The following is a 27,966-nucleotide window of genomic DNA, read 5'->3' as shown; positions in this document are numbered from 1 at the left end:
AAACTACAAATCTTTCAATACGTGAACAACAACAATCTTCAAAAAGTGCTGGTAGTAGCAATGGAGCAATTATGAAATGATTAAACGGGAAAACTTGCAAAGGTACATAAATGAGGAATTTATTTTTGAATAAGATTCAAGAGATAACTGAAACAGTCATGACAATCAAGGAGAACATGTCAGGTTAGTTCTGTGTAAGATCTGACTACGAGCGTATGAGAGAATGTTTACAATCTTCATACAATGAAAACGTGGGTCCAAACTGTTATAGATACTCAAAAAAGATGGTTCAGGAACTCTTGTAGATTTAGCATCTCACCGAACCTGAAAAGTAATGCAAAATGTGTATGTTAACATGCTATGAATCCAACCAAAGCATTTTTTTAACCACAGTAGACCCATAACATTGCCATGATTTATTTGTACTCTTCCGAGATCTTGTTTTCATCTATCAAAAACCTTTTTAGCAAGTCCTGGAACACATCGGTTTTTGGTTTTGGTTAGGGCCATGTCACGATTACACATGCCACGTTCACAAAGCTTCTTTCATATGGTTCTGTTACTGAACATAAAGCTGCAGGCAACTTTGGAGACTTGTATTCAATCCAGACATGTAAAATGGCAATTTCAGTGTCAAGACAGCTCAGGTCTTTAATGCAAATGCAAAAAAACAATGACTGGCCTGCAAATACTCACAGTGTATTTGTCCCATTTCTTTTCAGGATCGTATGGCTCCCAGCGGCTGGCAGGGAAGATGTGTTTGTTTTTCTCATACCAGCTCCTCAGCACCACTTTTCCCGCATGAGACTAGATAAATGAAGAGACACAAAGACCTTTGAATTTAACCGAGCCTATATATAATGTGGCTGGCTTCTATGCAACGCCAAGAAACACTGTGTTTACAAGTTCCCAGGTAGAAACAATGAGGAAAAACATGTCGCTGATTGTGCAAGTCTCGTGACATCAAATGTTTGAAAGACTTAGAGTTGTTCAAGACAATTAATAATGTAAAAACAACATATCCTGGAGCACAAATGCTAATTTGCTACAAGAACTATCCAATTTCACATTCACCTGCCCCAAAACACCACATAAAAAAACACGTAGGTCTCATCCTGTCAAATTTGAGTGGTTCTTGCCCAAAATGTGGATCAGACATTATGCTGATAGTCAACCTTACCTCATCTTTCTCAACTGTGGCATCGTTCACCAGCCGAATGTCATCATGCACATCAAAACTGAAAAGAGGCCCTGAGGAGAAAGAGGAAAGGGAAAGGGAATTATGGTAATTCAGTACCATAAACAGAGAAACAACACAGAAAATAGCAGGCTAATGTTACATTTAATAGCTATTTTCCGAAATAAAACAAGCCACATGGGAGCCTGTCAAACTAAATGTGGTGGATAAAGTAGGAACTTACCACTTTTGCCTCTTGCTTTTGTGACAATGAAATCATAGAAACTGTGGTGCTGCAAGAAAAGCGGGTTTTTAAGTCACTGAAAGATGTGTTTTGACAGGACAAATGAACTATAATCTGTGATTTACTACCGCCTTTCTTTCTAATCAGGGAAACGCTTACTAACATGCCCTTAAAACATTGTAAAGCAGTTTACGTTGTAAAATGTGTACATGTGCTTGTCACAAATTCTGACATTTATGCGACGTATAGGCTTTGAGAGTTATAAACAATGACACATCTTGCAATGATTTAGGATTACATAAGAGAAGATTTAGAAGAATAAACATTTACACAAGCACTTGAAGTTTTGATCCTTTTAAAGCATTAGTTTGGTTGTGGAAACTTTACTCACATGTGGAATTATCAAATCCTCTTTAATGTACATGAGATGCTCCACACCTGCTGATCTGAAGGACACCAACAGACTTTGATATTAACTCATAGTTAAAAAAATAAAAGAACAAAACATCTGTAACATAAGAAGCCTTCTTTGCTCACAGAGCTGTCTGGATTTTGTTACATGACACTAACAGCACACTTGAAAATTAAATACGACGTGCTTTCTGTATGCATTTGAAATTCAAGGAAACCTAATTAGACTGAGCATACATTCAATATTTACTCACCGAGTTAGACTGCATTTTAACTGGAGCATGACTCACTGATGTTCTGAAGAAAACCAAAACTAACAAATTTATGTAAACTAGTGCTGGGCGGTATGACCAAAAATTGATATCACGGTATTTTTCAAAATTATACCGGTTTCACTGTGCATGACGGAATTTTTTTTTTCATGCATGACCGGGTGTTAACCATATTTTCTACTGAGTGAGAGAGGAAATACTGCAACATATTGACTTAGAATTCCCTATTTTACGGTCATGATGAGTGAATATTGTCAAAAAATACCACACTAAATAGTGACTAAACACGACCCCTTTTAATACATGTTAACCAGGAGTCACTCTCTTATAATCGCGGCATTGTCTGATAAAATCAGCATGCATCGACACTAAAGAGCGGCTATGCGGTTATTTTGGCTATATTACTTTTTTGTCTCATGCAGCACACTGCCTGCATCTGAGTAACAAACTAAAAAAAACATCAAACAAAAAAGTGCATGTTATATTAACAGACTAACTACACTCATATTTATAATTCCAAACAATCAGTAAGCGACAGGTGCTAGGAAACGCTGTATTGTACTCATTTATTGACGAGTCGGATGCGGTGCGGCCAACTGAATGCGCTGCTTCTCTGCCGCTCACTGCACAGAACAAACACAGAGAGAGGTGGCACTTCTCCAGGAAAGTCAGACCTCATGTTCGTGGGACAGCACTGGCGAAATCTTCCAACTGAACCATAGCTAAGGTTTATCCAAAAAAGTCGCTAGGTTTGTCAGTATGAATATTCTATGGAAAAAAAGCCGCTAAATGGGTCTGAAAGTTGCTAAATCTAGTGCTAAAGTCGCGCTCGTGTGAGACGCGGGAGCTGATGGCAGGGGGCGGTGGATATTTGTGGCGGTCAATGTGGATATTGTGGATGAGTTCTTCTGTGTCATCACGTTCTATTAGTTCTAAAGCTTCAGTTTCGGAACTTTCACGCTTAGTAACACACACAGCTGTTCCCTCACCACAGTGCAACAGTGAAAAGGGACCCCTTTCAAACAGTGTCGCGTTCCGAACGTTGTTTTGCGATATTGCGGTATTTTTTTTAAAGTTCATATCATAACAAAAAATAAACACCGGTATTCGGTATGAACCGGTATACCGCCCAGAACTAATGTAAACCTTCATAAATTTAAAATAAATAATATTCTGATTAGCCTGAATGTCTCTTTTTTTCTTGAATTAATTTGCAACATTTGATTAACACAGAATCTACGCCTAAAACCTGAGCTTACCTACACTATTCTTAAGGACTTTCAAGCAATTTTACACAGCTGAAAGATTTTAAGAAACTCTAAAACTGTCAACTATAGCTGGACTAATTCTTGTGTACTTAAGTGTTTTAATAGCAGGAGGCAAGGAATGTTTACCTCAGCTCACTGAAGTCTTTTCTCAAAACTTCCAGGGCCCTCTGGAGAAACTGCTGAATTGTGTTGCCTTTCTTCATCTACAAAAACACATACACAAATGTATATTAAACTGAATGGAGCACAATTTTACAATACAGAACATGCATTAGAACATGTTTGTCCACTTTGCACATGCAACATAGTAGCAACAATGTATACAATTTTGGGTTACATGTAGTACAAAATTGGATAACCTGCATTTACCTTGACAGTTTTGCGATGCCCTGAGCCATCCCAGTAGCTGAAAGTGATTTCAATTTCTTCACCTAAAATGAGCCAAAGAACAGGTTTGTCGTATGCTGCGTTTGGCTGGTGGTTGCATGAGGATTTATGACTAGACAAGTCAAAAATTAGGAGTAAGTCTATAGATTTAACCGCACCTTTGGCCAGGTTCAGAAATATTAAACAAAAGATAATTTACATAACGGCACTTTATGATCTTCATATCTTACTTTTAATCTTCTCTTGTTTTCTTTCCCACTCCTGCCGGAGTTCTTCTCTTAATCGATTTTCTTCTTCCTGAAACATTTTACGCACAGTTACATACAAAAAACATCTTATTCATAAGCTTTTAGATACGTTTTCCCAAAATCAACAGTTTTTTTCAAATGCTTTTAGCTACTAAATGCAACTTTCCCCAATTTTTAGGAGTTCACGAGTTTACAGTCATGGACTACAAGCAACAAAACTTGTGGGGGCTTTAAAACTAAAAACTCTTAAAAAAATTTAAGAAAAAAACTCTATTGACAGCATCTGTGGCATGATGTGATTACAAAATAATTTCATTTGCATTTTTTAGGCAGCTGATAGAATATCAAAAAAGCTAATATATGCTGTTAAAAAATATAATATATATATAAATTAAGTTTTTTTTACATAACGTGTGTTTTGTGTATATTTCTTATGTATATATAAATACACAAACATGCATGCATATATTTTTCAATGTATATATATATTCATATATAATTTATTTTATATATAAATATAAATATTTTATATATAAACAAAACATTTTTCTTAAATATATACATGCATGTGTGTGTATTTATATATACATAAGAAATATTCACAGTATACACGTTATGTAAACAAAAACGTTTATTTTGGATGTGATTAATCATGATTAATTCAAGCTCAAGCACAATTCATGCTAATGATGGCAGGGCAAATCCGACCGTTTCGAAAGCGTAATTACGTCTTACCCTATTTGACTTATAGCAGTGTCCAGTGTTTCCCATAAATTGAGTTATTACTTCGTTGAATAACCTGATCACGGCACGTTTCAAAATTAAAATGCAGCGAGGGTGTTTTTATATGAATGTATCTTTGAAAAGAACTGACTGTCTTCAGAAAAGCTTCTGTGTCATTTTCATTTAGTCTTTCCTGTAATGCCTGATAAAGTAGTGTTTGTGAGCGCAGTCACAGTGGTTATTAGATTACAGCTGTTACCGGGGAAACCGCTATATCTCCCGCTCCAACAGCGCCTCCTGCTGGCGTATTTGCATTTGCAAGTCTGTAGGAAACACTGGTGTCTGTCAGCAAACATAAACAAAAAGCATGCTTCAGAACGGTTTTGAGAGGGTGCTTAAGTTTTGAGCCATGTATTATTACTCTGAATTAGGCTACTACTACTATTACTATCTTGTACCCTGCAATAATTATTTACTTAAACTCACTTTTATGAGAAGAAAAAAAAAAAAAAAAGAAAATCGACCAAACATATAGGCCAAAAAAATCGCCATCATATATCGGCTGCCCTGATTTCTAAATATCGGCATCGGCCAGTGAAAAACCCCTATCGGTCGACCTCTAAGCAAAACCATAATTCTTGTGGCAGTTGACATTGGTATGCAGCTTTATCATAAAGCTCAGACTGATGTCTCAATGTCTGATCACACCTGAGCAACGTCTCTGCAAATACCAAAAACTGCATACTTTTATTTGATGTACAGCCCAGAGGAAACTCATGTTAAACCAACAGTCTTGTATAACTGCATTCAGATCCATAAAAAGACATAGGGCTGCAACAACTAATCGATAAAATTGATAATGAAAATAATTGACAACGAATGTCATAATCGATTAGTCGCGTCTGCCCACCGCGCACGGAAAACTTCCTTCAGTCACGTCAAATTACAGCATTGAATAACGCATTTCTATGGACAAAATGCATCTAAAAATAGCAGATGAAAGAGTTAGCTGCTGCAGGAAAGATGCGTGATCCAAGCTGACCGAAACATGAGAATGCTTTATTTTAAACTTCAAGCTAATGCATTAGCGTAATGTTTAAAGGGGTCATATGATGCGATTTCCAGTTTTCCTTGCTCTTTGGAGTGTTACAAGTTGTTTGTGAATAGATAAGATCCCTAAAGTTGCAAAGACTGAAGTCTCAAACCCAAAGAGATATTCTTTATAAAAGTTAAGACCGGTCCCACGCTCTCCTAAAACGCTTCGTTTAAACACGCCCCCACATATCTAGGTCACTGTGTGGGAAGATTTGCATAACGCCGCCCAAATGTTCACGCAAAGAAAGAATGTGTAACTTTATTGTTGCTGCCACCGCCGCCACCATGTTGTGAAGACACTGTGCGTTTCGTTGCGAAAGTGAAAATACTTTGTTTGGTCTTTCAAAAGAGGACACGACTAGAAATCAGTGGTTAAGTTGTATTTACAACACTGTTCCAGAACAGTTCAACCAAAATATTCCGATGTGTCCAGCGCATTTTATGGAGGACTGTTTGCTGATCCTGGAAGAGTAGACTACAATGCCGGCTGTTCTGACTCACAGACTGCAAGTATGTTTTTTATATTTAAAGAATTTGCCACTGACGATTCAAACTAAAGTTTTGAGCAGTGTAGAGTAGCACTTGTTCTTTGTCATTTCTCCGATCACAAATGCAGACACGGTTTTATGTTTACGCGGCGCGATACAACGCAATGCGTAAAAAGACAGTATAAGTCATTATAATCAGTAATTATGTCCCCACTGGATGCAACAAATGCCTCGTTTATAATGGGGTTTAACATTTTTGTCTCTCGTCGCTCCAGCCGGACAGGGCATCACAGTATGTTAAGGGGCGTAACATTTCCGTCACACGCTTGAGGTATTCGGCCAATCACAACGCACTGGATAGCTGGCCAATTCAGAGCACACTTTCCTTTTCAGAACGATGAGCTTTGTAAAAATTGGCGCGTTTCAGAAAGAAGGGGCATAGAAAAGAAACAATAATGTACAGTATGTGGAAAATAATGTGTTTTTTCTTAAACCGCATAACATTTCATTACACCAAATAATGCTCTTTTTAGCAACATCATATGACCCCTTTAACATGGCTTGTCCTGTCAGGCGCTTCGACAGATGCATGTGCTGTTTAATGTGTGAGATAGGTTTCCTCAGCGCATAAACTGCATTTTACGGTAATATCCTTTTCTGTAAATGTTACATATTCACGTGAATGTTTCTATTTTGCATGAAGGCTCGTCCTGACAGTCGTTGAACTTCACTGAACGAGCGCCGGCACGTGCATGCGCGACAGACGGAACGCAGTAAAGAGGAATAAACTAATATTCAGCGCAATAATATTCATTTTGCTGATATATCTGTTACTGGACGTTAAATTTAGGTTTAAAAGTAAACATGTAATTCACATATTTTATGATAGTAACAGTAAAGGAATAACAGTGTGATTGAAATGTAAGAGGTTTCTTACATTTACAGAATAAAGAAAAGACAGTAACAGGTTACTGTGTTCAGAGTGAATGTGTGTGTTGCTGCAGAACATTCCTCTTATCTGTTAACACGGAGTTTGTGTTTTTCTTTACTATCTTCATTATCATTTCTATTTTTATATAAGGAATTAAACTGTCCTTTGTCCATTTGTCTGTTTAAATGACCATTTAAACTGTGCTTATAACTCTTTTACACAATGTATAGCATAGAGATATCTTCACAATGCAGTATGTTTTCATAGCATTCAGTTGTCACGTTTGTTTGAAGGACAGCATTGGGTAGGATGTGGAATAGTGTGTTTTGTCAATTAAAAAAAAGAGGCCTTTATTAAATCTGATTAATTTAAAAAATAATCAGCCAACTAATCGATTATCAAAATAATCGTTAGTTGCAGCCCTAAAAAGAGGTCTTTGGGACAATCACTCCACACACGGAAAGCAAATGCAATTATTTTATGCAGTTTATTTATTTTTGCTTCTCTAATCTGTTTATTGAATATAAACTAGGTAAACGTGTTAACAGAGCCTCAAGAGCAGGATATTTACCTCTCTGTCCCTGTCTGGCAGGAAACTGGTGTCCACATCTGGGTTCTTCCCTAGTTTTTTCTTCTTTACAGGTATGCCTGTTAAACACAAGCGTACAACATTCAAAATGTTATTAGTGTAAAAAATTTAAATAAATATAAAAAATAAAAATTACTGCCAAAACTAATAACAGCAGTTTTACATATTGGCTGCACAACTTTAAAATACTGGTTAGGAATTAAGAATCTAAGATTCATTAGCAGTACTAAATATACAGACCTTTTCGCAATTTTTGTGCGGGTTTTAGGGTAAACTAAGCAGAATGCATTTAAACCATATGGGACCATAGAACTCTGCACTTATTGAAAGCTTACTGAAACATTTGTTAGGAAGAGTGACAGTTTTGTAGACATCTGTTCAACTTCCGTTGAAAACTCCAAAGTAAAATGTCATACATATCTCCTCCTCAGGTTCCTCTTCCTCCTCTTCTTCTTCCTCCACTCCTTCATCTGGACTGAAGGATAAACTGGCAATCTTCCTTTTCTGCTCTTCCTTTCTTTTCTTCTCCTTCTGTTTCTCCAGCTTCCTACAATAATAGACCAAACATGAAGCTTTAAGATCAAACCTTACACAGATTTTAAAGGAAAAAAGAAACAAAGAAAAGCAGGATGTATTCAACAGTATTCAGCCGTCTTAATCTTAAAAGCTGGTTAAAAAAATACTTAATCTGACCTCTACATTTTTCTGGGCAGGGCTGAGGCTGAGGCTGAGGCTGAGAATTAAATGCGAAGCTCTACAGCTTATAAAGACCAATAGAGGAGTGGGTTTTCCCAATTTCAAGTATTATTACTGGCCAGTGCAGCTAAAACCAATTGAGACACAGCTGAAGGAAAACAAAGACACACTAGGCTGAACATAGAGAAAAGTCTCTGTCAAGAGGCCCAGACTTCACTACCTTTTGTTGATGCCCGCAGTGACAATATTGCAACAGGTAATTGGACTTCAAAAATATGGAATAAGGTACGGTCACCATTGAAATAAAAGTTAAATAAATACATTTTTACCTGCTAAATTTGACACGGGTTTTAAACGAAAGCTAAAACTATGAACTTAACTTTACACATCAATTCATTAGCAAAGACCATTTTAGCAAAACGCAAAGTTCAAATAAATGAAAATGGCTTACAGCTGTAGCTCTTTTGACTGCTCCTTCTTGGCAAGCTGTTTCTCTCGTTCTTTGACCAGAGCTTCCTGCTTCGCTTTCATGTCATTCAGAGTCACCAGACCTGGAGAGAACAACATCCTTTACTCATACAGTGATTTCAAATAGAATTAATTTGGATATTTTTTCACAGTCATCTCAAGGACAAAAAGTGTCCTTGAATTTACAATAATTCACCCTACAAATTAAGCCTATTGGCTTAAATAAAATAACTCCAAAGAAGGTTGTGTATTATGACTAGGGTTGCCAAATTCAGATGGGATGTGTAATAAAATTAAAGCATTTTGCAGTGTGATGACAATCTAATGATAATCAAACAACAGCTCTAGTCATGGCAACAATGTCTATATTTTTCTATAAAACCCACTACAGAGACATGTCAGATCCGTAATAAGTCATAGCAATTCTAATATTCACTTACCAACAGTGCTGGACTTGAGCTCTTGCTCCACAGCATCATAATGAGTGGAGAACTTTTTATCAATGTTGGACTTCACCATGTTGTCCTGGAAAGGAAAAGGTTAAGGTCAGTTAGGCCGGATGTTATACATAAAGTAAAAGCTGTTTAGAGTGATTTGGGTTGCATATGAGGATTGTTGTAATGATACTTTATAACAGCACTCAAATCATCAACAATAATTACGTAAAGTTTACAGCTCAGTAGTTGACAGAGTAGCTCCAAAAAAGTATATAATGTTTTATCATTGCTTGAAAGGGACATTTGAAATGTGTCTTAAGAGTAAAAAAATTATTATTAAATTATTTATTATTTTAAGTATTATTTAGTGCCGTCAAACGATTAATCGTTATATATATAAATACACAAACATACATGTATATGTTTAAAAATATTTACATGTATATATTATATATACGTATATATTTATATTCATATATAATTTGTATGATATGTAAATATAAATATTTTAAATATCAACAAAACATGTTTTTCAAAAATATATACACATGCATGTGTGTGTTTATATATACACATAAATATACACAGTACACACGCATATATTATGTAAACAAAAACTTATTTTGGATGCAATTAATCGCGATTGATCGTTTGACAGCACTAATATTATTTAAATATATTATGGTATATCATATATTGCTATCATAAATTACTTAAGTGTATACTACTTGGGGCCACCATATATACAAAACTGAACACATCTGTGAACACATATGACTGCAATTTTACAAGCACATGATTTTACTATAGTAAATTAATGAACAAGAACATTTTTTGGCGAAATCTGTGAATATTTATACTCCGTGTTGACGTATCTTCTACATGTACTTTTTCAAAATGTGGTTTAAACAAGAATCCATAGCTACATTTACCATGGAAATGAGGAGCCAGTCATGTTTTACCTATGGTTACATTAAAGGGGTCATATGATGCTTTTATAAAGATCATTATTTTCTGTATTTGGTGTAACAGAATATGTTGACATGCTTTAATGTTAAAAAAACACATTCTTTTTCAAATACTGTACATTATTGTAGGTCCTCTATGCCCCGCCTCTCTCAAACGCTTCGTTTTCTACAAAGTCCCTCCTTCCAACAAGCGCAGTTTGCTCTGATTGGCCAGCTGACCCAGTGCATTGTGATTGGCCGAACACCGCATGCACTCGTCGGAAATGTAACGCCCCTTACCATAATCGCGAGCTTCATCTTTCAAAATAGACATTTGCAACTTCGGGGATCTTATCTATGCACAATCAGCTTGTAACACTCCAAAGAGAAAGGAGAACTTGAAATCGCATCATATGACCCTTTTAATACATAAACTACACTAATGAAGTTAGCATAACGTTCCATCAGATCATAAAATTCTCATGTGACTTTATGCTGTCTATAAATAAATATTTAATGAAAATATAATTAAAAAGGAAGTAAACACTGTAACCAACAGGACACTCAGTATAGAGAATGGGAATGTGTCGTCACAGTGGCAATGCATTCTGGGAATTTAGGTCACGGAAGCTACAGCAGAGACTGGATAATAGTGAATGTAGACGTTTAATATTATTTAATGTTTATATTATTCTACTTAAGCTCGTGTTGGAGTGGCTAAGACTCACTTCACGTCATTTGCCATAGCCCTTTGCAAGGCCGGTGTGAAAAACATGCTTTTTTCAGCAATAGAAAGCTGAAAAAGCTGAGGTATTTCCTGCAGACATGCTATAGCCCTTGTCAATGTCTGCATTAAATACCTCTGCTTTTGATTAATGCTATGTTGATACAGTAAGCGTTAATCATTCCAACGCGATCTTAAGTTGAATCATATAAACATAAAATAATATAAAATGTCTACATTTTACATGAAAGTTACACTGAAACTCGGTATGGTAAACAACTCAAATAACGTGTCTTAATAATTGATCTCTGTAGATTTATTATATGCAGTGGTTTGCATTAAACTGTAAGCCCTCACACCACAAATAGAAGAAAATCATATATGGAAACGTTATCTTGCGGCAGCTAGTTGATACCCAGCCACTTATTTGCACGGATTAAGTTTCATTCATTCATTCATTTCACTCATTGCATCTCTAATAGTTATTTTAATAGTTAGTATTTATAGAGCATCCACAATACACATCGTTTCAAAGCAGCTTCTAGTAAGCTCTGTTACATCTATAATGACTTAATTCTTTACACTGAGCAGTTTTACTGAACAATTTGACGATATGTAACAATGATAAATGATCCACTGTTTGAGATCTAGCTATGTATTCTTTTTTTATATATATAGCCATGGTTCTGCTGCTCTGACCAGTGTTTTAGCAGTTATCCAGTAATCCAGTACCACTGTAGTGCAGACTGAATAATGAATATTTGCAGCCTCTCAGACAAACCACAGAGCGATTTTATTTATTTAAAGATTTACATATTAGTTCGTTTTATTCTACGAGTATGTAAGATGGTTTTTAAAAAAAAATAAAAAATTAATAGTAAACGGTCTGCTTTTTCTGTGGTGATTTGCGTGTGTTTACACTGTGTGCTCCTGAGCGTGACCTAAAACATGGCGGAATCCGACGCAGATTCCCATTCTCTATGGGCAAGAGAAATAACAATCATATTCTGGGTTACACAATATATACTATGCTATATAATGGCATTACACTTATGAAGGAACCCCCTGCCGCTATCTATAGCAGTAAAGTAGTCAGAGCCGGTAGAATGAGCAGTGTGTTTGTATGTTGTGGTTGTGTTTGTTACTCAGGCTCTCTTGCCTCTGCTATCTTCTGTTTAAGATGCTCGAGCTGCTCTCGCTCTCTTTCTCTCTTCTTCATGAGCTGCATCGCTCTCCCCGCTTCACTCGCCGCTCCCTTATACTGCGCCATTGCAGCTCTTTCACAAGATGCGTAGAAATAGAAATAAAAACACTGGAAAAATTCAAAATAACTCCTGAAATCGTCCATTAAACAAACGAGAAACTTCTCGAACGAAGCAGGCGGTGGGTAATTAACCGCAGTTCTGCTTCCGGTTGATGAGCGACATAACTGCATTCCAAAGTAAAAGTCTTCTCAGTTGCTTGCCTGAAACATGATAATAAAATACATTATCAATGAGTTTCATTATTATTATTGCTGCAGCTAAGAAGTATAGTTTTATATAATTATAGCTTTATGTGAAAACCACTTTCAAATAGACTAATTTATTTTACATGGAAAATCAGCAATACAGGTATACAAACACGAGATATATTTCCTGAAATCTAATATGTTATTCGTTTTATTACATTATTATTAATTATTAAAATGAAGTAAGTATTTTTCCTCAGATAAACTTCAACATGAGCGGACTTTTACTAAACAAAGGCCCGTTGGGAGACTGTAGGTCAGGAGTGAGAATCGAGCGACTCTGAAATCGATTCGCATCCCTGGATTGAGTGAGAGGTGATTTGGATGGAGATGAAGGCGGTGGTGTCCAGTACAGGGCTTATGCTTCTATTTGCGTGGCTTTCTCCAAGCCAAGCCCTTTATTTCCATATCGGAGAGACGGAGAAGAAATGTTTTATTGAAGAAATACCCGACGAAACCATGGTGATCGGTACGTCCATTGTCAAATCGGCTCTCTGCGATCGGTTAGCTTTGTCGGCTAGTTGATTCATCCATCTGGATCATATACCAGTAGTGTAATTCATCGTTTGTCTTATTTAAAACACTTAACATGAAGACAGCTGATGTCAAATCTGATTTAAGTTTGGATGTGCTTATCTGCGTCCATCTGTCCAAATAAAGGAGGGCTTTTAGTAGATCAGCATGATCAAGGATGTGGCAGGTGCAGCATCTTGCTTGGGTTCCTGAGGTACAGGTGCAACCAGTAGCTACAGCCTGCATTTACAGTTTGTTTATAATAATCAGAAATAATATAGAAATAACAGTTATGTTGACAGTAGACAATGCATGTGTATATGTACTATCATATACGTACTGTATACTGAATAATTCACTCAAAAATGCCCTCAGAATGAGAATCCAAACAGCTGATAAAAACAAAACAATCCACAAGTAATCCACACCGCTCCAGGCCATCAGTTAATGACTTGTGTGAATAGATTTTGTTTGAACTATTCCTTTAATGGTGCTGTTGAGAATGCCGGTAACATATTGATGTCTTTTTAGGGAGATACAGAACACAGTTGTGGGACAAACAGGCTGGCTCTTTTCTCCCATCCACCCCTGGTTTAGGCATGCATGTGGAAATCAAAGATCCCGATGCCAAGGTAGCCTTTCTATTTTTGTTTATACTCTACAAACTATATGATACAGTGGTGTGAAACTTTTCACATAGGGCCAGGTAGGTTTGGACCGCTTTTTTCCCTTAATAAATGAAATTATCATTTAAAAACTGCATTTTGTATTTACTTGCATTATCTTTGCGTAATATTAAAATTGTATATTAAACTTTTACGTGTGACAAATATGCAAAAAATAAACAAAACAGGAAGGGGGCAAAAACCTTTTCACGGCACTGTATATGTTTGCTGTATAACAGTTAATAGGGTTATATATGGCAATACATGGCTATAATATATTTGGATACCGATATATTTCTGTGAAGTCGTTTTCACATTCTCTCTGCATTTTTCAGATCATCCTGTCCCGTCAGTACGGCTCAGATGGCCGTTTCACCTTCACGTCCCACACACCAGGCGAGCATCAAATCTGCCTCCACTCCAACTCCACCAAGATGGCACTGTTTGCTGGGGGGAAACTGGTATGGCTGGAACCATGATAGAGCAGATAGATGTAGAGAACACAATAAGTTCCATAGTTGCAGTCCAAGACATTCATCAGGCATTTTTGAGTAATGCTGTGCAATGTGTAGTCTCTATATTTAATAAATTACATCAGATAATTCATGTCAAATGCAGTGATATTTTAGTGATATAATTTATTTTATAGTATTTCATATTTCGAATTAGCTTTTTTTATATTTCAGTTTTCATTTTAGTTTACATTTTGTGCTTTTGACATTTTTTTTCTATTTCTATTCATTTTTAGTTCAGTATTAGTTTTAGTAATTATACTAAAACTGAAATAAAACTACATTGCACTTAAACCTATTTTATTTCAGTTAATTGCTAAGGCAACATTTCTCATTTTCAAAATTTTTTTCCATCTAATGTTTCTATTTTATTTTATTTCAGCTTTAGTTCAATGGTTTGGTTAACAAATTCAAGCAAATATATTATTAATATGGCTCAAGTTTTGTTTTCAAATTTTCGAAATTACCTATATCTCAGTATAGCAATTTATACATAATAAAATGACAATTACAGTATCTATTTTAATATAATACAGTATAACTGAACATAAACGAGCGAAACCTTATAATCATGCTGTCCTGCAGAGAGTCCACTTGGACATTCAGGTTGGTGAACACACCAACAACTACCCCGAGATCGCAGCCAAAGACAAACTGACCGAGCTGCAGCTGAGGGCCCGACAACTTCTAGACCAGGTGGAACAGATCCAGAAAGAGCAGAACTACCAGCGGGTGAGTTTCAGCTGCAGAAACTACAGTAGTTTTAGGTTACGGTACAGAGAGGTGGTGTTGGTTGACTGGCCAACTTAAGCCACTTAAACTTACTTTTGCACAATTGCTGAAAATAGGTATCTGCTCTGGATGTTTAACATTTTGGGCATCAGTCTTATCAATATTAGTACTGTATCTAGTGGGGTTATTATAGTTAAAACTAAGACCATAAAAAACATTCCATTACTTGAAATAGAATATACGTTAATATAAATTATAAACATTTCCAAGTTAACATTTTTTATTTTCATTTAGTTTAACTTGATGTACTAAAATGATTAAAACTACAACTGAAATGACAAACTGCAGAAAATATAAACTAATACCATAAACAGGGTTCGTACACATTTTTACCAATACATTTCCATGACTTTTGAGACAATATTCATGACCTAAATGTTCCATTATTTTACAATAAGAATAAAAATCTGTTCAAATTATCATAGCATATGTTAACTAAAATGAATGACTATTCATGCTACTCATTTGCTTTCTTGTTTTAGTAATAAGTACAAGCTGCAACTGCGCCAGACCTTACTCCACATTTCACATCACTGAATATTATCATTTATTTAACTGTGTGGCCAGGATGGCCATTTTGGTGTCATTTTGTGTGTATTTTTGCTGCTTAAATGCAACAAGCTGCGCTTTAGAGCCCTGCATTTCAGCCCGAGCCCAACAGCCCCAACTTATGTATGGCTTTGGGACAATTTTCACGTCATAGCTCAGACACGGGCCAGGCATCAGGCTTGCTTCCTCCTTATGTTTATATTTTAGACATCCATCAATTATTATGGAGATGACAAAGATTTGCTGCGCTGGTGGAAACAACACGAGACCGTGCTACCGCGACTGTCAAGAGTGGCTCGGACGGGGGTTTTTGGTCAGCAGCAGCGAGTGCTGGAAGAGTTCCATGTTAAAGAGCACGCAAAGCTTGCCGCAAAACGCCAGCAAGTAATTACCATGATGAATGCTCCAGGGGAAATAGAATATTCGCAGGGTTTCGGTTCATTTTTGTGAAGCGCTCCTGCTCAAGACCGAGACAGCAGAAAGCGTATCCTGTTTGCTTTCTAAAAAAGTACAACGTATGCTGATATTGTGAGTGCACACAAATAAAAGTAGACCCTTAACAGTCCCGAATGATGTATTTCTCTTACCTTTATGAGCAAAAATGACTGGTTGCTTCCACTGTTATAAGAAAAAAATGCAAGTGATCGTGCTGGCGACTCCAAAGCGCGCTTTAGCTTCTCTGCACAAACGATTGGATACGCTCCTAATAGCACACATTTATCTAGGATAACCATTTAAACTTACATTTTTTTTAAGCATTTTATATAGGCCTATAGATTTTATTTTAGTCAAGTGGTGATGATTTGAGAAGGCTAAATTGATCAAACATAGGCTATGATTAATTCACTGTCTGCCACTGGCCGCTTGGTTGTTACTTAAAAAAAAAATAATAAAACTTAACTAAAACCTAGACTTAAAATTTAACAAACAAAAACATTTTCCAAATGAATAGCTCGTCTAATGACAGAGTATTAAGTTCCCTCGATGGGAGAAAAATCCAAGTGAACATCAATCAATACTCAATATTAATTTAAACTGGTTTAAATATGACTGCTGCTTATTTCCTGTGCACTTCAATACTGGTCTGCGCTTGACTGTAGTCTGTCTGCTTATTGAGTTTATTTAACCCATCGCAATTTCGCAACATCGCAATGTCCCGCTCAGGACTGTCCCGAAACACGAGTTAAAGTCTTGTATCGCAGCGTGCAGCGGCTCTTGTAGCGCAGACAAGATGTGCCGATGTGAAGCCGTTTGAAGAGAAAGTCAAAGAGAGATGACGTATACAGCTGAATCACTCACGCTGTTTTCAAATGACTGATTTGATTATTTACTCATCAAACCTACATGCTATAGGCTATTGAATAAATGTGTGAATATCCATCATTTTAAAGTCAAAAGCTGCAGGAATGAATAAAACTATGTGATATAGCCTCTGCGCAATCCCGCACCGAAATTCAGGACCTGATTAAACACAATTCTATTATACAGAGTTTTGTGAAATAGATTTCAATGACTTTTCCAAAACTTTTCCAGGCCTGGAAATTGGTGTTTTAAAATTCCATGACTTTTCCAGGTTTTTCATGACCGTACGAACCCTGTATCCACCTTTTTCTTCAACGCGGAAGTAAGCCTATGGGTGAGACTTCCGGTTCATTAGCCGCTATAGGTAAATAACGAGGAGAATAACAACGTGCAGTAAACGGTAAAACGGTTTGCACTACAAACCAGTGTGTTCATAATTTCAGATAATACATTAAAATAATATGATAAGACACACCAACTTTCAATATCAAGCAGCAAAACGAACTGTTTTGCTCAGCTAAAAATAGCTGGACGGAGTGGACGCAGATGAAACCGGAAGCCAGACCCATATATTTTCCAAATGGCCGCGCCCATTTTTACGACAAGAAAAAGGTGGATAAAAAAACATTATTGTTACTTAAAATAAACATAAAATATAAAAATTTCTTATTTTCATTTACTTTAACCTGATGTACTTAAAAACTGAAATAAAAATTCATATAAAATATATAGGTATGTTTATTAAAAAACACGAATAAAAAAAATGACAAACTGCAGAATTACTAAACTTTTAAATAATATTACAATAAAAAGTGGAAATATAAACTAAGACGTTAAAAAACATTTTTGTTACTTAAAATAGTATAAACAAAATATAAACTTTTCTTATTTTCATTTACTTTAACCTGATGTACTAAACTGAATAAAAAATACACTAATAAAAATGACAAAAGCAAAATTACAAAAAAATTTTATAAAATTAAAATGGAAAATATAAACTATGACTATAAAAAAAAAAACATTTTTGTTTTTTGTAATATAATATGAAATAAAATACAAAAATTTCCAAGGCAACATTTTTTATTTTCATTTAGCTTGACTTGAACTTAACTAAAATCTGAAATAAAAATGACTAAAACAATAGACGTATTTTAAAAAACAGAAACTAATAAAAATCGCAAAAACAGCTAAATTACTAAAACTTAAAAAAAATAAAATAAAAAATGAAAATATAACAATAGTTACAAAATAAAAATAACTAAGAAAAGTATTTCAGTATTACTAAAGTTAAACCGGCATCTAGTTGTCAATGTTATCGCCCAGTATCCATATGGGTTGTATTGCGTTTGCGCTCACAATGATTTTTTTCCCACAGTACCGTGAGGAGCGTTTCCGTATGACGAGCGAGAGCACGAACCAGCGAGTTCTGTGGTGGTCTATCGCTCAGACCTTCATCCTCATCATCACCGGCATCTGGCAAATGAGACATCTCAAGAGCTTCTTTGAGGCCAAAAAGCTGGTGTGAAGATCAGACAGCATTACAAAGACAATAACTCAAGTAACATTCACTGCCGTTATGGTTGTCAAGCATGGAAATACTCAGTGCTTCATTTCAGTTTTTTCTTTTTAAATTCAGTTCGGTACAACTTTATCTCGAGCAGATAAATTCAGACACAATGAGCTTGGACAGGCAGAACATTAACAACCCTTAATTCTGCTGTATACCTGATACCCATTTATCATACATATCTAGCATCTAGAACGTTGTTTATTTTACTAAAATGTGTGATATGAAAATGTTATGCCTTTAAAGTGATGATCATTATGGGTGCATGGAAACTACTGTTGACTTCACGGTTGTATTACTGCTAAATGTGAAGAATCAAGCTAAAACTAATCATTTCAGCATTTCTCAACATTTTTAATATGTATATATTGAAGTATTTTGATGACTTTGACAAATTTGTGGCTTTGTTTTCAGATTCTATCTGTCTTGGGCTCTCAGATAGGTTTGATCTTCATGATTTTGAGGGAGAATGATTCAAGCTAAATGACTGTAGCTTGCATAGTAGCTGTTTAGACCAAAAAATAAATACATATTTTAGGGATTTTCTTACTTGGTGGTTTATAAAATATGATTTTTGTTGTTCTTAATCTATGTTCTGTTTCATGCTTTATTTATTTACTGCATTGGCCACATTTAAAATACAATTCCAGTAGTTACAATGGACAGGAATGTCTGTAATTTAATGAAAACTATAGGTTTACTGGGTTCTTCTTCAATTTCAAGGCTATATGTTGTTTATAGGATCTTTGGACATTTTTGTACTGCCTTCTTCTTACAAGTACCAATTTATAAAAAAATAAAAAAAAGCTGGTTCGCCTGATGCACAATGTCAAAATCCTCCATATGTGAACATTTGAAGGTAATTTATAGATTTATGCAGCTCTGTTTTCTCAAGTGTCATTCAAGCTTTGTAATAATCTGTTCATCAGTGTGCATGCAGATACCTAACTGTACACTCGGTACTCAGTCTTTACATTATGTTTGACACATGATTCATTAACACTGTTTTAGTTTCGGTGTCTATTTTAGTTGAGTTGTTTCTTTGAATTAAATGCGTTTTCAAATTTACAAACGTTCTTTGTCTTCATGAATGAGCAGCATAATGTACTTAACTTATGATAGAATAAAAAAAGCTGTATCTTTTATATACAAATACACAAACACTACCATTCTAAACTTTGAGGTCAGTAAGGGTTTAAAAAAAGATTAACAATACTTTTATTCACCAAGGATGAATTTACAATAAAGACATTTATAATGTAGCTTTTTTTTTTTACTGTTCTTACTGTACTTTTGATCAAATAAATGCAGACTTGGTGAGCATAAGAGTACTTTAGAAACAAAATCCTACCAATTATTTTGTATATCATTTTATATGTATATTTTATATTAATTTTTAAAAAAATGAAATACTAAAGTTGACCACTGCGTTTATACATGCCACACAAACCATTTTTTTCTATTGTTTTATTGCTCAACTCATCTAAATCAATTAAATATGTATGGACAACTATCTATTGTCAAGATACAAGATGTTATTTGACACACTGATTGAAAAAGGATGTTGATTTCGGTTTAAGCTTTTCACAACGAACCACAAACAGTAAACCTATTACTTTTAAACAATACTGTATTAATCCAAAAAATATATATAAAAAATTATGATGTGATTGCCTCTAAACAAGCTTCTAAGAATCAGGACAATCCCTCTCTTGCATAGTAAAAGGCCTCAGACCTTCAACCTCACAGAAAACGCCATGTAGCTGCTCATCTCTGCACTAATTTAATTGCATATTTCTATGTTCTGTACTGAAACCAGTGTGGCTGTCGATCAGTGCTAAATTCAACACCAGTGTTTAGAGTGATATGAAATACTACATGAATTACATGACGACAACACCACACAAACGTCAGTCCCGACAAATCTCACTGACACAGCTTTCAAAGCAACAAGTGGATACTAAAGCAATACTACAAATTAACTATTTATATAATTTACATTTATGATTTTGAACAAAACAATCCGCTGACACACTAGAAAATATACCTACACACTTCTAGGAACAAAAATAATACATCCTATCGTTTTAATTAGATGTTAAACATCTAATCTAACGGAAATGACAAATTACACCTCACATCTATGATTGGTAAAATGAAACGGAGCATGTGCTGACCCTGTATCTGTTCAAAATAATCACAAAACCAAGTATTTTACAGAGAGCTGGAGGACACTTCTGGAGATCTTTTGACAATAAAAACACCTTCAGGAAGTAAATCTAGTATTCCAGTTATTAAATAACACTTCTTTCTAGTTCTTTCACCAGAGAAGACCAGGTCAGCAGCATTAGTTAAGACATATTAAAGGCCCTTGACTGGTGAATGGTGAGCCCAGTCATTGGGTTCAAGCCCAAGAGGTCCCACATTTAGTTCAGTAACCTTTTTCCCCCCCATCATTCATTGCTCTGTGACCGTGAGCCGGTCCATTTTTTTGGCTGCTTCCTCACATACGACCTTTGGCTTTCTCTCCGGACTGGGGCTCGGGGTGTTGGGGTATTCTCGGGTGCCGAAAATAGTGCTGCCGACACGTATGTTGGTGGAGCCGACCTCAATCTAATTGGAGAAACAACTCAAATGTATAACAAATTGAACAAAATCGACTTTGTCATAAATTGAACATGGATATCAAGTACAGTTGAAGAGTATTTTGAAATGAAGCAACACTTACCGCATGTTCAAAATCAGTAGACATGCCCATACTGAGCTCAACCTGCTCTACTGGGATCTTCAGACTTTCACAAACTTCCTCACGACGTTTCAACAGCATCTAGACACAACATAACAGGGTTCCCACACCTTGGTTAACTTCAAATTCAAGGACCTTTCAAGGACTTTCCAGGTCCAATACCCTCAAATTCAAGGACTTAATGTGGAGACACATTTCAAGTGTGAGCAAAGTTACATCGTGTTACCTTGTAAGATACATTGTTACAGATTTCATGTGTAACACATAGCATTTTATTTTTTTTTGGCCATATGACAGAGATCTGATATTCTATTTGTCGTATTTCTGTTTTGCATAAACCTGAAGAATATTCGGGACATCCTATACTGTATTCTAAAATGATCTGATATTAACTTTTGCATGGATTTTATTGAAAAGAGCCTAGGCTCATGTAAACAGAAGTTTTAAGATAAATGAATAAGGCATGCTTTTAAGTTTTTCTTGCCTCATGGGTTTACATTATTAACAAGCAAAGCAATTCAACATTAATATCACGGTGTGTCTGTGAAACGGTGAGGTACCATCGTAGTAGTTTTATGCACGCGTGAACGTCATGGCAAAGTACCTCATGCAGGAAACACTTAACGTAACGCGTAAATGCGCGTAACTAACGTAACTCAAGCAAGCTAGTATGCATAGGCCACGAAATGTTGGCGAAATAACACATTAGCGGACCAGAGGGAATAATATGGAGTTTTTTCCAGAAAACTTCTTGCACAAAATAAATTCAAGCACTTTCAAGGACTTGTATTTATGTATGTTTTTTTTTCAGATTCACAAACTTTCAAAGATTTCAAGGACCCGTGGGAACCCTGATAATAATTTAGCTTTTTTCTTTTCACATACTATGTTGTAACATCCTTTTAGCATGTTGCTAGCTTGTATAAACGTTTCTACAAAATTATTATGCAGCAAAACTATTGTCAGCATTGATAATAATAAGAAAAGTTTCTTGAGCACCAAATCAGTATATTAGAATGATTTCTGAAGGATAATGTGACACTGAAGACTGGAGTAATGATATATATATAATGATATATTTTACAATATTACTATTTTTTTTATCATATAAATGCATCCTTGATGAGCATAAGAGACTTCTTTCAGAAAAAAAAAAAAAATCTGACCCCAAATTTTGTAAATATCTTCAAATATATGAGGCTCTAAATATATGTGTTATCAGCTGATCTAACGTACCTGGAAATCAGGGTTGGGGCCATCGCTGAGGTCGTAACCATAACGGCCAATTGTCATGAGCCCGGCGAAGTCAAGAGCAGAACACTGAGACACAATGTGTTTTACCACGTTTACAGTCTCTTCGGGAGGCAGGCCATGTTTACCTGATAAAACACAGCCAAGAGAGATGATCATGCTGAGGTCTCAGGAAAACAGTCATCTGATACACTGAGAAAAGATTTCATAACGCTTAACTGTTTTTGTTAGACGTGCCCACTGTGACATTCACATCCAGTCCAAAAGTAAATCAAACAGCATCTGAACCTTTGATATGGGCTTTTTCAACCAAATTGCATAACACATCTGCATCCCACTATGATGCTTCCCCACTGTGTATCAATACATTTTACAAACATCACAAATACAACACACCACATGTGATTTCATAACAGTATAAACATGCTGTAGTGCATTTAAGGACATTTCAGTGGTACATTTCTATTGACTAGTGTCTCAGTAAGAGTTAAAATACGTTTTTGTTCATTTTGATAACATGCATGAAACGAAGGAAAAGTTGTTTGTGTTGACATGTTGACAAAAAAACTATGAAAAATAGGCTTGAGAAATAACAAAATATAAAATTTGCCACTCCAAATCACACAAAATTCTTGATTTTAATTCTTATAAAATAGCTAAATACTGTAGGTAGATTTTTATAATAGAGTTTGTAAATTTTTTTGCGCTAATGTTTACAGGAGACATACAATTATTCAGGCGCAGAACACTCACTTTCCTCTCCGCTGGTGTTGATCTGCAACATAATCTTTAACTGCTGTGTGTTGGCAGCTCTCATTTTTTGCCACGAGCCGTTGACTTTTTCAGCCAGTTTCATAGAGTCTATCGTCTCTACCATATACAGGTTTGGGACACCTATGAAGTAGTTAAATGAATGTGGGTTAATTCAGAACAAAAAAAGAAATAAGAAATAAATAATAAAAGAAAGAGAAATTAACCAAGTCTTAAACCTATTAATGTCTGACATCACTAGGTAGTTACTGTAAATCTATTTTTAAGTGAAACTAAATGTGATTTGCTTTGCTCACCCAGGAGTTTGTTGACATTATTCTTTTGCAGATGACCAATGAAATGCCATTTTATTTCAGGACATGATGACTCTACCTACAAAGACGTTTTACATAGATTAAGACGACTGATCAAAACCAACTAAACAAATGCATTCCAATTTGTCTGACTTCATACCAGGGGATGGGAAGCTTTCTCAACAAGTTCATTTACCTGTGGAAAAAGGGTGATATATAATACAAGATATTTCATATGAAAAACGTGACCAAGCTTCAAAACATGCATTCTTAATTATTTACTCACATAATTCTCTCCAAAGTTTCGTTGTCCATGTTTGTAAGCCTCCACCACCATCTCTGGTGGTTTAGTCTTACTAACCGCAACCAGTCGAGGGGCAATACATGGTAACGTCTGGAAGAGAAAAGTAAAATACTGTCACTTGCTTACAACAGAGTGTTTAAAGGGGTCATATGATGCTTTTTTAAAGATCATTATTTTGTGTACTTGGTGTAACAGAATATGTTGACATGCTTTAATGTTCAAAAAACACATTATTTTTCAAATACTGTACATTATTGTAGATCCTCTATGCCCCGCCTCTCTCAAACGCTTCGTTTTCAACAAAGTCCCTCCTTCCGACAAGTGCAGTCTGCTCTGATTGGCCAGCTGAAAGACATTTAAAGACAGAGCTGATTGGCCAGCTCTGTCTCGTTCATAAAATGCATTGCTGTTCTGTTGTAAGTAATCTTAAAGATTCCTAAATGCATCTACTTCTGGAAGGCCAAATAAAGTGCTTTTGCTTTCGCCTAGAAACACACAGCGTCTCCCTGACATGCTGCTTCAACACTGCGGTTACTGAAACCACGCCTTCTTTCTTTGCGTGCACATTTGGGCGGCATTATGCAAATATTTCCACATAGTGAGGTAGATATGTGGGGGCGTGTTAGAACGAGCCGTTTTAGGGGGGCGTGGCAGAGTCTTAACTTTGATAAAGAATATCTCTTTGGTTTTGAGACTTTAGTCTTTGCAACTTCAGGGATCTTATCTATGCACAATCAGCTTGTAACACTCCAAAGAGAAAGGAAAACTTGAAATCGCATCATATGACCCCTTTAAGAGCAGCGTTGGAAAGAAACTTTTTCTTATTACAATATTTGCCCCGATATACAACCCCATATTTAGCTAGTTAATTATTGCTAGTTAATATACAATGTATACGGATTATCCAACATACAGACAATAACGCAAAAAATAACAGATTAGTCAAATATGGTATGTACATTATAATAACTCTCTTCAATTGCTCTTCATATTCAATTGCTCTTACTTTAACCATCAACCTCCATCCAACTTAAAATCTTCATGTGGCAATGCATTTGCTACTTTTGTATACTGTGAAAAGTATCATTTAAGGACTTAATATAATGTCATAAAGTGCATGTAATTGACGCGTGTCGTGCAGATTTCACTTGCTGGAGCGTGACTTGCTGAAAATCAGAAAATTCAAGCAAAATGAATGAATTCACACAATATCCTTATCCTTGAGTAGAAGTTGAACGGTATTCAAATGTAATTCCATCATTCTGGATACCTTGCAACACTTTTATGAATACATTGTGTGTGCCACAAAAAGTGTAAGTTATAATTAACAAGCTGTCACTCATCCCTTGTTACTATATGGAGCTCGCGTGTGTAAAGGTTGAACAGATTACATAACGCTGCCAGAACAACACGGTGAGCATGAGTGGAGAGTTTGTTTTTTTAAAACATTTCAAAAGCATATTGTTGTTTCGTATCATACTCGAAAGAAAGCCGTGAAAAACTGACCTTCGGGCGTCGGGAAACTGCTTGATTCACCCGGTCCACCACCGCCTGCAATTTCTTCCCAACCTCCTCAGACATCACTACTCTCCACATATCCTCAGCGCGAGCACATACACTAGCTCGCGTGACGTCACGGGCAAATCCGGTCAACTTTCCGACAAAATAAAAGTCCTGCCTCATTTAAAGAAGAGTGTACTGACGCTTTGTAAATAAAAATGCCAAAGTATACTGGCAGCATTTAAAAAACTATCAAATTAAATGTTATTGCAGACTATTTTTATACAGCACTTATTTTCATGGACCAAGACATTTTTTATTTAACTTTATTTCTATCATATCCTGTCCTAAAATGGGAAAACAGAAAAACAATCTATTAATGCTAGACTAGACAAGGAATATTTTCATTAGAAGGAAAATACTGTACATTTAAGTTTTTCAGGCAAATATCTCAGATTAACAAAATTTGACTATTTGAACTAGTCAAGCTTATTGAATTGCTTCCAATGAATATTAACCAAAAGTGAATTTACAAAAATACTTTGGGTTAATCACACTGTAGTCCATTTATTCACAAAAATGTATGTATTGTGTACACAAATTTCTAGACGTAGGAAAATACATAAAAACAAGGAAGGAGTTTACAAAACAATATTGTTCAACAAAATCAAGGATTTCTGCTTTAATATTTAGTCTTCGTTGTAAACAGACATGAGAAATCAATTTTGATATTTGCTGGATACAAAAACAAAACAAAACAGACAAGCAGGAAAAGAAAGTGGGCATCATCCTCATACTCGTTCCAGAGCCTCCAACATGATTATACTGTTTCCTCTGATCACCTGAAGAGACACAAAAACAAAAGAGCATTCATCATTGCACAGAATAAATCACATAAGTCTCTCAAAATAAATGTAGATCTAAGAAATCAGCAAAGCGTGGTGGAAATGTGAGAAGTGAGTATCTGTCTATTTGTTGATCTTTGTGTGATATATTGAATCTCCATTATGATTTAAATATAACAATTGAACTAATATCTGAACATAGTGTCTTTCTATATGATACAAGTGCCAGCTAGTCATGTTTCACCATGAGTTTTGTAATATGTTTGATACTAGATTGTGGTATTAAGTACTGACCACCATCCCAATATTGTTCATTTGTCCCCCAGGAGCCATTTCTATCGAGTCATCAACGACCAGATTCATGAAGGGATCAAATCCACGCAAGATGCCCTGAACATGACGGCCACCATTGAGCTTCACTGAAAGTGTGCATGAAAACAATGACTTTACAAAACAAACGCACAAAGAAGCCATTTGAAGTGACAGTGATTCGGAACAGAGATATAATGGAGTTTAATGCATGCTGTAGAACAGAGCTGTCCAAACTCGGTCCTGGAGGGCCGGTGTCCTGCAGAGTTTAGCTCCAACCCTAATCAAACACACCTGAAGCAACTAATCAAGCTCTTACTAGGCATGCTAGAAACTTCCTGGCAGGTGCGTTGAGGCAAACTCTGCAGGACACCGGCCCTCCAGGACCGAGTTTGGAGACCCCTGCTGTAGAACATTCATTTAGATAAGTGTATTATTCATTTTATTCATCTGCACATACAAGATCACAATCAAATACTGTTGAAATAAACTATTTTTTAGGACAGAAAATATTATTACGGAGGCTTTCAGATTTCCTGCATAATATTTTGTGAGAAAATCACACATAATACTCACGTGAAAGCTTCTTGTCCATAAACCTAAAAGGAAAGAACAAAACCGATATTTTATTAAAAACACAATACTAATCTGACCAATACTATACAGATACTGCAGCTAACATTCAAACCGAAATCTTATGAACGTGTAATAAAATTGCAATCAGTAGCAGGTGGGTTTTGTGCGTTAAATGAGAATATAATGTAGTTGTGAAATAACTGCAGACAAACCGGCTAACCTAGCGCGGAAGAACGCGATGCTCAAATGTAACTTATCGCATTTCTACGATCAAAGGGCTTGAAATACTTACTTTTTCAGCTCGGGCGGGTGTGCTTTGCTCATGTTTATTTCGTTAGATCAAATAGTTTTGTAATATAAAAACGTTTGAAACACGTTTCAAACAATGTATGAACAGTGGCGGAAGTGCTGTACTAGGCACTAGGTCGCGGGATTTTCTGTATCAGTCACCGCGTGCAATATCGCCCCCTACTTTAGCGGAGGATGAACTTCAATAACATTAAAGGGGTCATATGATGCTTTTTTAAAAAGATCATTATTTGGTGTATTTGGTGTAACAGAATATGTTGACATGCTTTAATGTTTTTCAAATACTGTACATTATTGTAAGTCCTCTATGCCCCGCCTCTCTCAAACACTTCGTTTTCTACAAAGTCCCTCCTTTGACAAGCGCAGTCTGCTCTGATTGGCCAGCTGACCCAGTGCATTGTGATTGGCCGAACACCGCAAGCACTCGTCGGAAATGTAACGCCCCTTACCATAATCGCGAGCTTCATCTTTTAAAATAAATGTAAAGACAGAGCCCGAAAGGGGAACAGAGTCACGTGACAGACACAGTGATGAAGCTGGTATGTGT

General features: G+C 35.9%; 4 protein-coding genes across 4 annotated transcripts; 1 reads left to right on the top strand and 3 right to left on the bottom strand.

Annotated features, from left to right (window-relative positions):
* Positions 1-92: 92 nt before the first annotated feature.
* Positions 93-12,550, bottom strand: fam50a (family with sequence similarity 50 member A). Its single transcript, XM_016289992.1, has 13 exons — positions 12,265-12,550; positions 9,438-9,522; positions 8,981-9,080; positions 8,250-8,380; positions 7,816-7,892; positions 3,990-4,056; positions 3,742-3,803; positions 3,499-3,575; positions 1,813-1,867; positions 1,422-1,470; positions 1,181-1,251; positions 697-807; positions 93-324 (listed from the first exon to the last, which is right to left on the bottom strand). The coding sequence occupies exons 1-13, from the start codon at positions 12,538-12,540 to the stop codon at positions 316-318; spliced, it is 1,170 nt and encodes a 389-aa protein (XP_016145478.1). The 5' UTR covers positions 12,541-12,550; the 3' UTR covers positions 93-315.
* A 328-nt stretch (positions 12,551-12,878) lies between these two features.
* Positions 12,879-19,306, top strand: LOC107598625 (transmembrane emp24 domain-containing protein 4-like). The gene is made up of 5 exons (XM_016290021.1): positions 12,879-13,084; positions 13,660-13,760; positions 14,129-14,254; positions 14,891-15,037; positions 18,324-19,306. The coding sequence occupies exons 1-5, from the start codon at positions 12,940-12,942 to the stop codon at positions 18,471-18,473; spliced, it is 669 nt and encodes a 222-aa protein (XP_016145507.1). The 5' UTR covers positions 12,879-12,939; the 3' UTR covers positions 18,474-19,306.
* A 910-nt stretch (positions 19,307-20,216) lies between these two features.
* LOC107598604 (proline synthase co-transcribed bacterial homolog protein-like) lies at positions 20,217-25,512 on the bottom strand. The gene is made up of 8 exons (XM_016290003.1): positions 25,387-25,512; positions 23,863-23,970; positions 23,737-23,772; positions 23,580-23,655; positions 23,266-23,406; positions 22,498-22,640; positions 21,244-21,342; positions 20,217-21,128 (listed from the first exon to the last, which is right to left on the bottom strand). The coding sequence occupies exons 1-8, from the start codon at positions 25,474-25,476 to the stop codon at positions 20,973-20,975; spliced, it is 849 nt and encodes a 282-aa protein (XP_016145489.1). The 5' UTR covers positions 25,477-25,512; the 3' UTR covers positions 20,217-20,972.
* Positions 25,513-25,931: 419 nt separating this feature from the next.
* Positions 25,932-27,562, bottom strand: snrpg (small nuclear ribonucleoprotein polypeptide G). The gene is made up of 4 exons (XM_016290032.1): positions 27,403-27,562; positions 27,111-27,133; positions 26,520-26,644; positions 25,932-26,222 (listed from the first exon to the last, which is right to left on the bottom strand). The coding sequence occupies exons 1-4, from the start codon at positions 27,432-27,434 to the stop codon at positions 26,172-26,174; spliced, it is 231 nt and encodes a 76-aa protein (XP_016145518.1). The 5' UTR covers positions 27,435-27,562; the 3' UTR covers positions 25,932-26,171.
* Positions 27,563-27,966: the final 404 nt, after the last annotated feature.

Source organism: Sinocyclocheilus grahami, unplaced genomic scaffold, assembly GCF_001515645.1.
Source record: "Sinocyclocheilus grahami isolate Dianchi unplaced genomic scaffold, SAMN03320097.WGS_v1.1 scaffold13.1, whole genome shotgun sequence".
In the NCBI taxonomy this organism is placed as follows: domain Eukaryota; kingdom Metazoa; phylum Chordata; class Actinopteri; order Cypriniformes; family Cyprinidae; genus Sinocyclocheilus; species Sinocyclocheilus grahami.
This window is presented reverse-complemented; position numbering and strand designations above follow the sequence as displayed.